The 17180-nt window shown below is 41.8% G+C and overlaps 1 protein-coding gene across 1 annotated transcript in view; it reads left to right on the top strand.

Annotated features, from left to right (window-relative positions):
• LOC121186567 (eukaryotic translation initiation factor 3 subunit H) overlaps positions 1 to 17180 on the top strand; it is a 52193-nt gene that overhangs the window by 2333 nt on the left and 32680 nt on the right. The window contains exon 2 of the mRNA XM_041045338.1: positions 5440 to 5596. Within this exon, the coding sequence (XP_040901272.1) occupies positions 5440 to 5596 (157 nt within the window). The remainder of the gene's footprint in view (positions 1 to 5439; positions 5597 to 17180) is intronic.

Raw genomic sequence — 17180 nt, 5'->3', positions numbered from 1 at the left:
CACTTACTACCTTGAGCAGATACTTTGGCAAAAATGCAACTGAAGACCAACTGGTGTATGCGTTTACCGCGCAGCCAAAAGTCAGTCAAAAATAATTGCAGCCGCAGTTGGGTTTCATGCTGCAAACAGTTCCACACAACAGCAGGACGCAGTAAAATTGGTTACCTTGTCATAGCTGCTTCTTGTTGTTCAGTTACTGCCTTGAAAATATTAAAAATGGTTCAGTGATGGGGGAAAGTAGCCCAGAAAATGATGGTTGTCTTGTTTTGTGTATGTTTCACCAGGTGAATGGTTTTAATGTGAAGCAGCAGCAGGAGCAACTTAATGCAGCTCTGGTGTGGCTATGGGAAACTGAACAGTGAGGCTGATGCCAATGAGATGAAATTACATGCTGCATTGTTTCCTGTGAATCCCTTGTTCATTGGAAGGCGCTTTTAATCCAATGCGGGAATGGCGGAGTCCGCCACAAATGTAAACACATTGAATGTCTATTGCTGAACATGTAGACCGTAAATGGAATCACAAAGAGAGATTTTTGTGAAGATCTTATAGAAGGATTATAATGACATCCTTACATGAACTGTGAACTTTGTGTGCAGCATCTTTAACTTAATTTGTAGTACATGCTTATGAGGACTAATCCAAACAGGCTAGGTTATATTATTTAACTGAGAATTATTGCAGCAAATGAAATTGCGTAGCAGCTAACAAAAAGCAGAGTAAGCAGAGTTGTGGATCTTTTCTGTGAACAGGTGGTGTTGTTTAATGTCTCCCTACATTGCAATAACACCTTCCACTGGTTGTCATCAGAGTCACTGACTCTCCTATATCAGACTGCTTCACACTACAAGTCTGACTTGGCCCAACAAAATCAAACATGTTTGAAAAAGATCTCATCAGGCCAACAGGCAAAAGCTGGCAGATGAAGTGGGAATCTGGGGTGGTCTTCATCCAGGGCGTAACCCAACAGATGACTCATGCTACGCAAAAGCATTTTCAAATATATTACAGCCAACGTTGAGTGTAGAGTTTGTCTACACATGAGCGGCATGGAAAGAAAACTTATTATGGGATTGCCTCTCTTGCTGTACTTTCTTATATCTTGAGCCCCATTGTGGCGGGAATATGAGCCCTTTTGTGTGAGTGAGAGAGAAGATTTATGATAAGAATTAAAGGCAGGCAACGGGGGATTTGGACCTCAATTGATTTTGCACAATTCAATTTTAAGCTTGTTGATTTATAATGCACTGTCCACATATCAATCTTGGGCCGCTCCACATGAGGTAAGCTCACTGGGCTAGCTGCTGGTGAGCTAGATCAATAAAGCTGTGTGTGTGTGTATTTACGTGTGTGTGTGTGTGAGAGGGAGAGAAGCAAGGAAAGACAGAAGTGGAGAGAGTTAGCCTATGTGCATGTGTCTGTGTGTCCGTGCAGGTTTGCACAAACTTGAAGCCTTCCAGGCTTTGCTTACAATGCCTAATGGCATTTACACAGCACGAGGAAGCCGGCACAACAAATCCACGGAAACCTCCGTCCTTCCTTCCCTTTCTTTAGCGCCCATTCGGTTCCTCTCTTTAAAGAAATTCTGTTGATTCAGGAGTTTACTTGAAACCCTGCTCGAATTTTCTTTTATTTATTTGACCTTCCTGGGGTTGTTTTTGGTCAATTTTCCATCTCTCACCTCCTCCATTTCCAGACGGGTGCTATTTAAGCGTGTGATGAACAGATTGCCAAGAGTTAGATAGCTGAAAGCATTGTGTATCTGTGCTATCTGCTCTCACTGATGGAGGGAGACTAAAAAAGCCATTTGCTGGCAGAAGAAAGAGCCAAAGCTCAAAGGCGGGGGGGGGGGGGGGCTTTGTAAAGCGGCTAGTGCTGCCGCTTTTGAGGATTTCCACTGGATTTCCACTTCCACACACACACAAGGCCTCCTTCACCGTCCTTAGTTCACTCGTCTGCTCTTCTCACCCTCACCTAGTTCCTTCATGCTCCCTTTTGTCATCATTAACTCCTTGCCTTTCTTACCACCCTACCTGTCGCGTTCTCACTGTTACATTGCCCCTGCCTCCTGCCCCCCCCCCAGCATGATTGTGCAGACCTTCCTCTCCTCTCGCTCAGAGAAGCCAAGGCAGGCAGACAGAGAACGAGATTTGTTTTTCTCCCCACTCCACTCCATATCGTCTCCCTTCTCCTGCCCCTAGCTCTTTTACTTGTTGCATGACATGTCCGGCACTCTCTTGAAATAAATCATCTCCCAAGACGGATGCATGTGTGTGTATGCATGTGTGTGCGTGGGCTAGTGAGACCAGTAAGGGCTCCCTCATGGTGGTGATGGGTGCTTTGTTGTGAGCATGGCTCCAGGACTGCCACCCTGCTCTTGTGTGCATGTGTGTATTATTAATGCCTCTGGCTGTGACCTGCCCACACTGTTATCAGCGTGATTTATGCTCTCCCCCCTCCACACTGTGCTTTCAGATTGTTGTCCTGTTCCTGTTCATTTAGACGCTTTGCCTTATTCTCCACTCGTTGCCTTGGCTGTTTTCCTTTATGGCTGGTCAGTGCCTTTCATGATGGGTAGACGTTTTGTGTGTGTGTGTGTGTGTGTGTCTCCCCACGTCTACGTATTGTGTAGAAATAAGCCATAGCCCTTTTGTGCTGTCCTTGGTGTCGGTGATGCAGCATCAGAGTTTAAACCAGCTCCTCCGTCATGGTGAGGCTTGTTCTTTTGGCTCATTTTTATCTGGTATTAAAAATTAAACGCGTACGATGATGCATGGACACTCTGTCCAGATGAGGCACGACGATGTGGGATATCAGACTACAAATCCAAATATACCCTCCTGCGATCTGAGGGTAGCATTTTTGGTCTAGTCCTTTATGTGCGCCGCCTCTTCTTTCTCCACTGTAAATTGCTAAGCTGTGCTGAATACTAACTGGCTTTTTGTACACACTCAAGATCAGGGATGCGCCTGTGTTAGAGCCTGCAGACTGTGGTGCTTACCACTCAATTTACCACTCAACCACAGCCAGTGATTGCCTGAGTAACTTGTCCCAGAATTTCCTCTTAACATAACATGGTGGCTTTACGTAAGATGTACATGGTGACTAATGAAGAGTGTCGAACGGTTCCTGAGGATTTATTATGCAATTTAGTATCGATATAATGGGTGTTTTAGTGATGTGGTAGATTTTCAGGCCAACTGAAATGGGCTGTATGCCCCCGGTCGAGCTGAAATTTAAATCCTCCTCACCTTTTGTGTAAGAACATGCTGTGTCCACTTCATTAGGTACACCTGAACAACAATTTTTGACAATTTCATCAAAAAATGAGCACTGTAAACTTTATGAAGGTAGAAAAAGGGCAGAGCTGATGTATGCAATTGAAATAAATACAGGTGTGCCTAATAAAATGGCCACTGAGTGTAATAATAACATAAAAACATTTTTTGACATATTTCTGGAAACATTGCCTTAGCCTCAGGCCTCGGTGGGTGGTTACCTTGGCAGTGGGGTGACTGACCTTTGAAGGTCTGTGTTGTGAGGTGCCATGAATTTCCATAGTGTTCTACCAACTGTAGCATGACGTTGCCCTCTAGCCTATGGATGCTGACATAAATGTTATTTCCTCTTTTTCACCAAACCCACATGGCATTGGTAATGTACCGCTAGTGATACGTGTCCTTTACTACATTCAAAGTCTAAGAGGACCTGCTGTGCCTTTAAAAGCTAAGCTATCCTAAGTAGTTATTAGAGCTACATTAATAAAGCAGCCACGCCAATAGAAGAAGTATGAATATGTTATTGAATGTGGACCTAAATGTAACAAGAAATTGCAGTGAAGAAATGTCAAACTAGTTGAGGGTGCTTAAGAAACCCCTACTCATTTTGGCCGTCACGGGGCACAGACCATAAAATCTCCTACTTGATGCACAACTTTGTCACATTAAAAAACATTTTTTTAAATCGTACAAATCTAAGGTATCTGTCTTAAGATTGGTGTTTATGCTTTTTGTTTAAGTGGGAAAAGAATTGGCCAATACCTTGTTAATACATTTTTAGTACCCAAATTTCAGTATTGGTATTAAAAACCGGTCAGCTTCCTCTGAGAAAGTGGATGTTGATTAACCTAGCACGCTATTTTTTGCTCTGGTTCCCACTAGATAAAAAAAATAAATGTCAAGTATAAGTATACTGATTTAAAAAAATAACTCTGATTTCAGTCAGTTTATTGTCTTTACTAGTGTTCCTTTCAGACAGCTCCAGTGCTATTGGACAGGCAATGTAACAAAACTGTGACTGAGAGCATTGGATTTTTTAATGTTGCTTTATTAATTTAAAAAAAATGAAGTAGGAGTTACTTTATAATGGGTTTCCAGAGTGGAGGTGGTGAAACAGTTAAGGGTGGGCTGGTTCCTTGTAAGCATTAGCTAGTACCTATAAAGGCTGCACACAGGCAAATGGCAAGCGCTCATTTCTCGTTTGTAATACAGTACAGAGGTATTTATGTATCCTCTGCACATCCAGTTCATCTTTAAGATCCACCACATCAGAGCACATTCACCACATTAATATTCTGTGAGCAGCAGGGAGGTCAGACCTGCCACCAGATAGTGAGACCCCATGTTTGTCGTAAAGTGGTGTGCTTTGGATGTCTGTGTAAGAGAGATGAAGCCTCCCTCGGCACAAAATAAAACTTAAGGGTAATGAAACCACTTATAATCAGACTACTTCATTGTATTAATTCTCTAGTATGTTGTGGTAATATTTACAATGGCCTGATGTCTCTGTTAAACTGCAATATATTAAGGAAAGTAAAGTCATAATGAAAATATTCTTGTTTAAAAAGTTTCCTCATTATATATGTTCACATATAAGATCGTATGATTTAAAAAAAAAATCTAGTTCTACATTAACATTATTTTCTTACTGTACTTTTCTATACATTAGTATACAGTTTAATGTACGTTAGAAGAACACTATCTAATTTTTTTCCCCATTGGTATTAATTAAATTGTTTAATGTATTTGTGGTGTGATAAAACATAATCTGTAAAAGAACAGAAAAAAGCGAACCACAAATCTGCCGTGGGAAGGATGAGAAAACCCAAGCGGCTTGTAAACCAAAAAAAAAACATCAACCAGACTTACCCCAACACAAACTAATGAGCACAAATCAACATGACAAGCAGAGACACAACTGAATTGAATAACATAAATCAAAGGATGATAAAAATACAATAAGAAATGCTGTAAAAGCTACAAAATGCACAAACAATGGGCATGATAAATAAATTAGCTCCAGTTCAGAAAATAAAATCATTCTTCAGAGACTGTTAGGGGGAGGCTGAAGGGAGGGTCAAGCCTCCTTTCCTCCCTCTCTGCCTCTGTTCTGTTATGGTAGTTCGATACTTCAGTGCTATTGCTCTTTCTGTTTTCGCAGGTGGTGCTGAAGATTATCAAACACTACCAGGAAGAGGGCCAAGGCAGCGAGGTGGTTCAAGGCGTCCTGCTGGGCCTGGTGGTCGATGACCGGCTGGAGATCACCAACTGCTTCCCCTTCCCGCAGCACACCGAGGACGATGCCGACTTTGATGAAGGTAACCGAGAGCAGTGTTCCCTTTCTGTTTATTCCATTGATCCCCTCCCACTGGTTGAAAAACGCACACACACTAAAACACACAGTATGTAAGTGTGTGTTGAAATGAATACCCGTTAAATGCAAAATGCCAGTTAAGCGTGTCTTTAAGTGGATGGAGCGACGGTGTGTACTGTAACGGTGGCTGGTAGATATAAGAGAGAATGTTTAAGTGGTTCTGTAACACAGAGGCTTTCGTATTAGCTTATTCTAACAATTTGAAACTCTGCTGAAGATCGCTTTTTTTTTGTCATTTAAATTCCTCTGGATGTCATGATGAATTGCAAATTTGTAAAACACATTTTAAATTAGCACTGAGTACTTGAATTGATATACCAAATGGTTCTGAAAAATTTGTATTGTTTTGGTTTGGCAAAACTTGTTAGTTAGTTGGAAATGTTTAATTTCACTATGTCCTTGACAGGTTTGCTGAAAAGTCAGTTGCAGGGATTTAAATTCTCCTGGGACTGATTCTACAAATACAGCAAAACTGTGGCTCACAACATGTTACCTCGAGTCCTAAACTAAAAGCGTGACAGGAAGTTATATAATGCTGACCTATGTTTTCAGCCACATGATGCATTTCTGAAATCTGAAATAGAGGCTGGATATTACCATTCAGAGCCCACTAAAATTTACATAATCTTTAAAGAAACAATAGACTACTGGGACTAGGAGCCATATCAACACCTCACTGAATGTCGCTGGGTTTTGGGGTTTTTTTTTAGAGCTGAAAGACGTCCCCAGGCACAGTGTTAAGGACAATGCCGACTTTTAACTAAGCTAACTAGGTGCTGGGTGTCCTACACTGTCAGTGCTAGGGTTGATGTGTGAGGTCAGTGTTGCAGGGACTGAACAGCTCCTGCAGTCCGGTTTTAAAGTGGGTGGTGTGAACGGGCAAACCGTTTAATTTTTATCTGCACACGTACATGTTTCCTTTCCCCTCCCGCCTCCCGTCAGCGTTCATATCAAAGGATGCCATGTCCTCTGACCCCAGCCTTTCCTCTCTCAAGTCTTGTTGTTACCCGATCCTTGTTAGCACAACAAAACCCCACTACAAGTCAGGCTGAAGGATGGGAAGGTGAGCAGATGCAGGGAATGAAGGAAAGGGAGAAAATCCTGCTCTAACAGGCCTCGGCTGCTAACGAGCAACTGTCAAAAATTCTGCAGGAGACACAAGCGGCAATGGTGGCTAAAGGTCATTAGTGTCAGGAACAGCTCACTGTGTGTGTGTGTCTGTGTTGGGGAGTGTCATGGCTTGTTGTTCTGCTGACTTTTGATGCGCCGTATTTTCTGTCTTTCACTCTCTTTAAATTAACAAGGGCTTCATCGTGGAGCGCCTTGCCATGAACCCTTGGAAACATTTCTGAAGCTACAGCAGAATTCCTCTCAACAGGGCGTTTGATCCAGCTGTAGAAATTGACAGACCTCATGTTATCTGCCACCACGGAACCAAATTCCAAATGGAAATGTTTTGGTAGTCGTTCGTGTTGCGCGTGCTTCATGTTGTCGAAATGATTTTGGATCGAGAACAGTACAGCACAAAGGAGACAGCTCCTGTAAAGCTGCAGAATGCCTCTGCTCATCTCACAAAGTGTGTTTATGGTATGGTCACGATTTCATCTTTTAAATCACAGCTATGGAGAGAGAGAGAGAGAGAGGGAGAGAGCTACTCGAAGTAAAATTACCATGCAGACAGAACATAAAAAATGGATTTTATGCCTGTGCATTTGGCCATTTTGTTCTCATACTTCAGCCCGAATTGTCTACCCACTGACACAGCTGGCCGGCCAGACCACTCTTTTCTCTCGCTCTCGTCTACCCCGTAGCAACTAAATGTTAGTGTTTCATCTGTGCTGATGTTGGGGCGGGTTGCCTCGACCCACTGCAGATGCAGCAGCACTCACAACAGCAGCGTTTTGTTGAAGTGTGAAATGTCTCTGTGGAGGATCTGTGAACTTAATCTCGGAGACATTGAAATTCTGCTAAAGATCTAGAGCTCAACGGTGGAATCATGGAGTTCACATCTACCCCTCCTCAGATGGTGGTGTGCATATTAAAATTAACCGGTTGATGGATTCAGATTTTTACTTATTGGCTAAAAACCACATTTCCAAAACATTGTCTGCTGTCATATCAATAATGACAGACAATGGGCAGTGATACTCTAGATAATGTTTTGGACAGTGCCCAAAGAGGAATTAAGTTTTCAGTGAAATACTGCAGTCAATACCAGGGTCAGTGTCATCTGCCTAAAGCTGGTATTCTCAGCAGTGCTAGACGGGTGTATGTTCCTGCCAATAAAACAGCTTATTGCCTTAAACAAGGAGTAGTTACAGTGGGAGCCAGTGGGCTTTGGAAGTAGTCGCTCCCACTTGCATTGTTGTAACTTGTGCTGGGTCGACTGCTTCTGGGAGTAATGTTCCAATCAGCACTCTATTATTCAGGGTCGTTTTTTTTTTCTAGAAGTAGTTTTATGATTGGGAAACACTAAAGGCACAGCAGGAAATTTAGTAGAAATCTGTTTTTGACACTTGTATCAATTTTTGATGACTTTTTCACAGAATTTGGTTGGATCTGTGTTTTTCGTGTCCCTGCAGCTCCTATCTCTATTGTATCGACTGTCTGAAACATATCAGTTAATCGTTACACCCCAAGATAAAGCTTGAAATTTAGGCCTGGAAAGACTCAGGCATAGCAGCACGTTCTGTGTTCACCTCTAATCAGGCATCCTGAGCACGTTTATTTTCCAAGGTCTGCATGTGTGGATGTATTTGTCTTCTCTGCTGTGTGTTTGCGGGAACCAGTGTTGTCTGTGTGTATGTACCCGAATCTTACACTGACTCATTTCCTGCTAGAGGCCTCTCATATCAGAATTACTCCTCCAATCTATCTCTAAAGGAGAAATGGACAGGATTGGCAGCAACGTGACTGTGTGTGTGTGTGTGTGTGTGTGTGTGTGTGTGTGTGTGTGTGCTATGCTGCCTTTTCATCAACAGGTGCCAGTGTGGAGCTGCACTTGCAGGACAGTCCATGGCAGTAAATGTGACCAATATGAGTGAGAAAAAGATAGAGAAAGAGAGTAATTGAGCGCGCACAGCAGAATCAGCCTTAGATAAAGAAGGAAAAAAAAAACCTTGGATGAACCCCAGCCCTCCTAGTGCCCATGCCCTTGTATACTCCTTGTATGACTGACAAAATGTATGGAGAGAGAATTGTGTACAACTGCAGTTATCAATGCTCTAGGCATCTAGTGAAATACAGGCACACAACTAGCATGTTAATAATGTGCTTTGGCCCTTTCCTTTTGTTGTGATATCAGCAATAATACAAAGACCTAACCTGAGACAGAGATTATTAACGACGGCAGTATTCAAGAAATTTCCATCAGACGTGCAAGGTAGTAATTGTGACCCTCCTTTGCTCTGGCAGGCACACACCAAAAAAAACACACCCTCCACTGTTACTTTACCAGTTCAGGATTAATGTTTATCAGTTGCAAAACTAACTTTTCTGCCTTTTCTTTACAATGCCTAAAGCTACATTAAGCAGTAGTTTGATATCAGCATTAAACTTTGTGCGAGGGTGTTGCTAGTATTGCTGATTCTGCTGAGAATCAACACGTACCTCTGCAGCTTTCAGCTCATTGTTTCACTGTGCAGGTCCATATGGTGGACTCCCTGTGGCTCTTACCAACCTCTGCACTCTGTCAACACAGTGCACGTCTATTGAAAATGTCACTGCCCTTCAAGTTTGACGCCGTGTGGGCGTTTACTTTTTCTTGTTTCATCTTTGCATGTTCTACCACGCACCTGTCTATTCTTATACAGGTTTACAAAGCTTTGTTATCAATTTTTTATACTCTCACCAAACACTTTCATAAAAAAACACAAACTCTGGGCAGCTGCTTCCATTTTACATCCTCATGAAAATGGACTGCACAAGCACAGAGTTCACTGCCCACTTCCAAATAGCAGAGAAATTACATAAGTGGAGTTAGTGGCTGAAAACAAGAGCTCAACATCTAGCTAGCCACAGAGATCCAGATATTTTCCATTAGAGGTGTTGCAGTAGGATAAAATGTGAATAAAAGTAGCACAAAAACACATCAAAAGGTAAATCATCATAGATCATAACACAAGAAAGTGTTTTTGTTCTGTAATAGGTGATATAACAATGTAGTTAATCACAAAGCTCTTTCAGTTTTTTAATGCCTTTTTATTTTGGTTTGATCTGAATTAAAAGTAGGTGACCAGTAAAAAAAATAAAAAAGCCTTACTAAATTGTTAATATCAGTTGGTTAAGCAACTGAAAGGACGTGGCTCAGTGCCATTCAGAGACTTACAAAGCATGACTGGGTTACCTGTTTGACTTGTAAGGAGGGATTGGATCAAACTAATTGTTGCTCAGTACCAATTTTGGGAAGTACATTTGATATTGATATTCAACCCATGTCACTAGTATTCAGCAGCAGGAGGAGGTGTCCTGAAGGTAGAACAAAATTAGCCTGCTCTTTTTTCTTCCCTTCACTCTCCAATACCTCTCCCCTCTTTCCCCCCCTTTTTTTTCTCCAAGTCACTGCAGGTAAAAGAGCTGCCTCTGCCCTTCTCTCCCACCATTTCCCTTCTTCCTTCGCAGAAATCACTGACGCTGCTTCCTTCCTCCTTTAGTACTTTTTGCCATCCCTTCTTTCATCTTTCTCGATCTACCCCCCACCCCCGATTCCTCCTTCCGTCCCTGCCACAACCATAGGAGGATTAATTAAGCAATATGATGCTGGAAAGAGAACTGATGAAAGCAACTAACCAGTGTCCTGTTGGGGTAATTATATCCTGGGAATGCAGCGTTCATTTTATGAAAATTATGTACTCAAATAGCCAGGAAAGGCTTTCTGTTTTCTTTTTGTGAAGAGAGCAGTTCATCAATGACAGCCCAAGAGAAAAGAGCATTTGGAGTTATTACTTTGCCTCTGCTTTGTGAGAATAGCCCCTTTAGAGTGCTTTAGAGTGAAGGTAACCACACTTTTTAAAACCACAATTTTTAAAAAGTGATAACATGCATGTCGAGGCAAAAGATTTGCCTTTTGAGGCAGTTTTTTCATCGTTTGGAGAAAATTAATTTAAAATCACCTCCATACCTCCCACCTACATACATGTCTTTGTACATGTGTCTGGGTTTTTCCCCTTGAAAGTCCTTCTTTTTTTTTTTTTAAATTGTACTACCCAGCACTTCCTTCTGGCTCTCCTGCTGCCCCATGCCAAGCTACTAGCTCTTTGCCCAGCACAGGTGGTAGGGGCTGCCAGGCCCCCTGTCTGGGCTCATGCTATGCTTCCAGTTGGCCCACAGGATGGGAACAGTTGTCATACTGGTGAAACAAACAAGTTTTAAGGGTGCTTGTTTTGCGATGTGTCCTGATTCAGTAATTAGAGATGTTTTTGTTTTTTTGTTTTTTTTGTTTTTGCGGGCAGGCCCTGTAGACATCAAATGACAGCCTTTTCTTTTCCAGAGAGCATTTCATTTGGACATTTGACATGACAGCATATAAGTAGGTTGCCGCTACTCTAGTCTTAACAAGACACTTAATTAAAAAGAGCATAGAGAGTCACTATTGATGTTTAAACAACCTGTAGTCATTAACGAGGTTGATTTTGCTGATTGGCACCCTCTTTTCAGTTTGTTATTTGTTGTTTATGTCACCCCTCCTGCCACAGTTTGAATTACTCAGCAAACCAATTAACCGCACAACTTCAGATTGAGGTGAATATGGTTGAGCTGTGAGATAAAGAGAGCGCCTCCCTGCAAGGGAAGTCTGGCTGCTCAGTCTAAAGCACTAAAAGGAGCTGAATGACTAGAACGAGTGCTTCTAAAATTTGCAGTCATTTACATGTCTAGTGATATCTAATGTCGAAAAGGTACCAGACCCACAAATGAGTTGAACCGTGTTCTTGAAACTGTCTTAAGGTCCTCGAAACGACTCCATTTAAAGGATCTACACACCTTTGTTCCATGCCCAGCAGGTGTTTTCACATATTTTGCCTGATTAGATCTCAGGTTATATAGTTATATCTATTCAGCTCTGGTAAAACCTTCATATTCCTCCACGTTAAAGACAGTATGTTTTGCTCACAAACAACAGAAACATGACGCAGTTTCTCTTAATTTATTTAACAGCCTTCGCTTCTCGCAACCTGTAAAGTCTTTCTATTCTTGTTTTACCTTCATTCAAGACTGGGAACACTTCATTGTTCAGTTGGAGGCATGATCATGATCATCAACATCCAGCCTTGTTTAAGCCCCCGTCTGTTTCACAGTAACTGCCAGGATTTGTTGGTATTTTTTAAAAAATTAGAGTCCGTTCCCTCTCTCTGAACAGTGCACCTTTGTAAAAGCAGACGTTTTGACCCGTCAAACACAGGTGTAGCTAATAACATGAATCACGGCTGCTTTCCATTTCTAGGTGTTCCAGGTCCAATGCCCCCGCAATTGTGTGTACCTGCTCACTGCTAATGCTGTACTGGAACCTAAATGGAACAGAGCAATCGTTATTGTTATTAGTTACACCTGTGCTTGTCCTGGTGTGTCAAGTCAAAATATCTGCTGTGAGAAAGGTCTGTACCTCCTGTGCCTCTGGCTGCCAAATGACTCCAAAGCATAATAAATCCACTGCAAACTTTAATGGTTTGTGGGGTTTTTTTTTTTTCCACCCCCAAATGCTTCTCCTTTTTACAAGCCATGCCTTTTGTGATTGTGAGTTTTGTTTCATTCTGCTTTCTTTCACAAGCCTCTGCTTGTGTTGTGTTGCATATTGAAGCCAAGGTTGTCTTTCTGATGGTGCAACAATGTGAACCGTGCTCGTGCACGCTGTGTAACACTAAATCTGTTATATTTTGTGCAAATGTGAACATTTTAGTGTTAAAATCTAATTAATATAGTGTGAATGTCTTGCAAAAACAAACATTTGTCATGCTGCATGCCATGTTCTTTTTGAATAATAGCTTACTGCTAACATTTTATAGACATTTGTAAAAACAAAAACATTTGTGGCTGTCTAATATCAGCACCTCATTTCTCAGCAATGCTAACCCTGTGCAGATATTACTACGAATGTGGTGCAGAGGCTCGATCCAATGACACAAATTTAAAATATAAGTGTTATCTTTTAAATGAGCTCTGCTTTAGTGCAGTAAATACTTTTTCAGCTGAGAGAAACTAGTGTGCTGTTTGTTTATCTCATTAGAAAAGATATCTGCTGAATGTTTTTCATGGGAAAAATATTAAAATATGATAAGAGCGTTAATTAACATTCATTTTAAACTAGCTTGCAAACATTAGCTGGCCTAGTCGATTGAGCCCAGCTGTAACACAACACCTTGGCCAAGCAAGTATAGTCTTCAGTAAATATCTGCCTCAGATAAAAATCAAACACAGCTTTCCCTTGGTTTTCCAATGAATGTCCATGTTGGAACAGTGATAGTGCCCTGATAGAGAAATACGCAGTTGGTGGAAGGAACTCTTATTTAGTGTTATTGAAATCTCCTCTGCTTTGACTGTGGCTGGCAGGAAAGCTGCTTCACATTCTCTGGGCTATTCTCCATCCATCAGTGTCCATCCAGTGGTCCTTGATACCTCCTCTGAATATTCTACCTCTCTTGAGGTTTTAGTGGATTGCTGTCTCATTGCCTCATATCCTAATTCCCTTCATTTTCTAATGGCACATTTGGTCTGTGGATGTTTCATATTATTTATAAGCATACTACCTTGTTCCTTGTGATATCCAAGAAACCAAATATGAAATGGACTCAGAGTCAGACTGAACTATATTTGGCCAAGAGTTCACCTGCTTCAGCAGAGTTTTGGTGCATGGTTAGTTCAAAGGTGTTACTCAGTGTCACATTGTTTCAATTTTGAAAGAAATGTGTTGTTTCCTTTTGATAACCTGGTACTACTCATTAAAATGAAATGTATTTTTAGAAAATTATTTTTTTTCTGAAGTGGGCACCTGCATCATAAGGCTTGATTAATGCACACTTGTTGAAGGGATTTTTTTTTCTGCTTTTTACCCCAAGTCATTACACTCAATTTCTCTTTTGATTAACAGTGAAGTGATCACAAAAAAAAAACCCTAACCGGATCATGCAGTTCTTAGTTACGATTGTACACAGAAAGAACAGTGCAAGTTTTTTTTAAAAAATGTTGTATCTTTTCCAGCTGTCTCTCGAAAATGTTTTGCTTAAAGAATGATGAAAGTCTTTGGCTACAGAGAGATCATGCTGAAAAGAAAAGCGTCCACTGGAGGGAAAACAAATTTAAAAAAGAAAATAATCTTAATCTTTTTAAAGCAAGGCAAATAAATGGAAGTGAAAACACAAACAGAACTAATTAAGGCCAATTACATCAGCATTTTCCCCCAGTAGGGTCTGCAAGGTTAGTCCTCGGTTTTGGGAGCTTTAATTGTCATCTGTGGCAGACATTTTCACGGTGGGTTAATTGAAGTCAGGGGGATTAAAAATGCGTCTGCCAAGATCTCTCTGCTCCTCGCTGTAAATACACTATTCAGTATGCAGTGAGGCTCGTGTGTGTGTGTGTATTTTGTAAAAAGTTGGCTCCCTCCCATTCTGATAAGGTCTTCCTTGGGGTTAGCCCTTCAATAGATCACTCTACCTGCCCCAAATGGGAAATTGATTTCCTCAGTTTTTCCTTGCTCTCCCTCCGTGAGGCTAATTAGAAATCACTTGGCAGCCCACCTTTAAGGGAAATATATAAACATTAAAGCTATCATGTGCACTGTTTTGTATTAGGATTTGAGGGGCACCTTTCCTTAGCCCTAAAAGATTATCATTCATTGTCTTTTGCTCCGTGTCCCCAGTCTCTCACCTTTCCTCTCTCCCCTTCTCTATCTCTCTATCAGAGCTCTCTGTCTCTCTCTCTCTCACACACCGTAGTGTAGATCTGAGACTGGCTGTTAGCAGCGAGTTGCAGCTGTATCTGCTTTTGAATGCTCACCCGGTGTTATAAATCAAGAGTGTGGGTCCCCCGGGTGCCGTCACCATCGCCATCAGTTCCACTGTTTTATTCATCCGCTCCTTTGTCTCATCACGATTCTGCCCCACATTAAATTTTGTGTGTGGAGGTGGGGTCAGAATGCATTACTGTAGACTGCTGCTAATCCAGGTGGGCTGTAGGGAGTAGGAGGAGGGTAAACGGTAAGAAGAAGAGGAGGATGTGACAAGGATGAGCGAAATGGTTGAGGATGCAGGAGGAAGGAAGGGGGGTTTGAGGAGATGACGAGAGAGGGGGGGATAGAGAAAGTAAAGAGGCAAAAGGAGCGCAACAAGAAAAAGATAGGGAGTTAGGGCAGGAGAAAGGAGAGGAGAACCAGGAAAAGATAAACAGCACCGACAGAGGCTGAGAGAGAGGCTGGGGTAAAGAAGCAGCCAGTAAAAGGTGGAGAAAGATGTTGAGGAAGATGAAGAATGGCTATGGAGAGTAACTGGGAGAGGGGAGGTGAAAGGAAACAGGGTTAAAAACCATTTTCATCATTAGTAGTGATCAGAATAGAGGAGTGAACAAGTAATAGCTCCACCACTGTGGCAGACCACTAAACATCATTCATCCTTTAACCTCTACAGTGGCAAGAAATTGAATCTCCTTTGACCTTTTATTTAAAAAAAACCCAAAAAAAACAAACAAACAAACACATATTTTCTAATACAGTTGCTCGTGTTCTGTGCTAATGATTCAGCTGTTTCATGCCCACCCAAGCTTTGCAAGTGTTCCAACAGACAATCACCTAACATTGTGTATGCAGGAAACAAAACAGACGTTTACCTGCAGAAACCTGAATGCCTGAAATATTTCCTTCCACTTTGCTACTCTGCTGGGTTGTGTTAATCACCGATGGTCCACCGATGTTTACGCATGCGTATCTGGCGGTTCTACAGTTTTTTTTTTTCCACACAGGTGAGCCCCCATGGGAGAGGGATGAGACAAATGATGTGGGCGGTGCTGCAATTAATAGGCCCCATGTAGAAACTGAGGTCTGAATGAGAGAGGCCAAGGGACCTACCTACCTGTGAATACATGCAATGAGACTGCTGCACCTGTTGTAGCCAGCGGGAGGGCGAGGGATAACTAATGGTGTTTAAGGAAAAGACATGCAGGCTTTAAAAAGAATGTCATTCATTAAGAATATGTTTAAGTTTGTGATCTGTTTCGATGATATACGAATCGGTATGTTGGATCACAAATGTATTTGGTGCAGCACATTGGCATTTAAAATATATACATTCCTTTTGTAGTCTTTCATACATGTCCCATTTTGTCCTTTCAGGGCCTTTATATAGAGGAATTATGATGGCTTATATAGTTTTAACAGGAGTGCATAAGTATGGTACTCTGCCTACTATACATGCAAACTCTGCACTTCCTACCTGTTGCAAGCATGCATGCTGTTGACAAGAAGATCAAGTATAAATTCCTTTTTTTTTTCTCCCATTCAAAAAGACAAACTAGGATATGCACTCGTGTATGCAAACAAACACACACCGCTTCCCCTTCTACATCAACTCCCCGTTTCCACTATAAAAACAAAGCTCTGTGACAAGCGGCGCTGTCAAACGTGCATATGGTGAACTCGTCAGTGTGTTAGGCACACAAAGCAGCTGCCTCACTATGCTCTCACCCTCTACTGTGCATCAGTGCCTCGCCGAGAGTGTTCGTGTGCCTGTTTGTGGTCGAACGTGTGTGCGTTTGTACGTGCGTGCACGTGTAAGGGAGGCAGCTCTCCGCAGGGCTTGCTTAACTAAGATTAATTGCACCTAATCCACTGTGCCAGGTGGAACATGGACCACGGTGGGTGCACTCACACAAACACACACACGCACTCACAAATCGGCACACACATCCCATTATGGCCTTGCTGTTGAAAATTAGCCTCGTGCCTCTCCTGACACCTTAGACTAGACCACAACTCGATACCACCATTTACTTCCCGACAACCCGCACATTTATCACTGCTCCCTCCTTCCGACAGACGAACGTGCGGACGGACAAAATGCCACTACAGGAGGACGAGCTATCTACTCTCTCACATTAGCAGCAGCTGACCTTGACAACACATAGAAAGAAAGTGTTTGTCCTCTTTTCTCTTCAGAGGAGAAGGAAAGAATGTGTCTGAACTTAATGTCTTTGACAGTGGTATCCAAGATGCAGCGTGTCTGTAGGAACACATGCACATATGATTTGGAAAAGGAAATGAGACAAGGTTAACAATATACTTGCTGAGCAAGGTGATGTTAATAACTAGCTACAGAAGCTAACAGTAAGGTTTTTACTACATTCATCTACATAGTGGAGTACCCTGAATGGAAAACCTGCACATTACTGTGCAGGTTTTGAGAAATGTTGATTGACAGTGGCATAAAACAGAGTCAGGGTGGCTGCTTTGAAAATACAATATGGTTTAGAAACAAACTAGGTGTTACATTTTGACCGTAAACTTCAGTTAAATGTGACTCTGTATTTTTTATTTTTTCAGATTGTTGAGA

Source organism: Toxotes jaculatrix, chromosome 8 (assembly GCF_017976425.1).
Source record: "Toxotes jaculatrix isolate fToxJac2 chromosome 8, fToxJac2.pri, whole genome shotgun sequence".
In the NCBI taxonomy this organism is placed as follows: domain Eukaryota; kingdom Metazoa; phylum Chordata; class Actinopteri; family Toxotidae; genus Toxotes; species Toxotes jaculatrix.
Note: the sequence above shows the minus strand (reverse complement) of the source record. Positions and strands in the feature narration are given on the sequence as shown.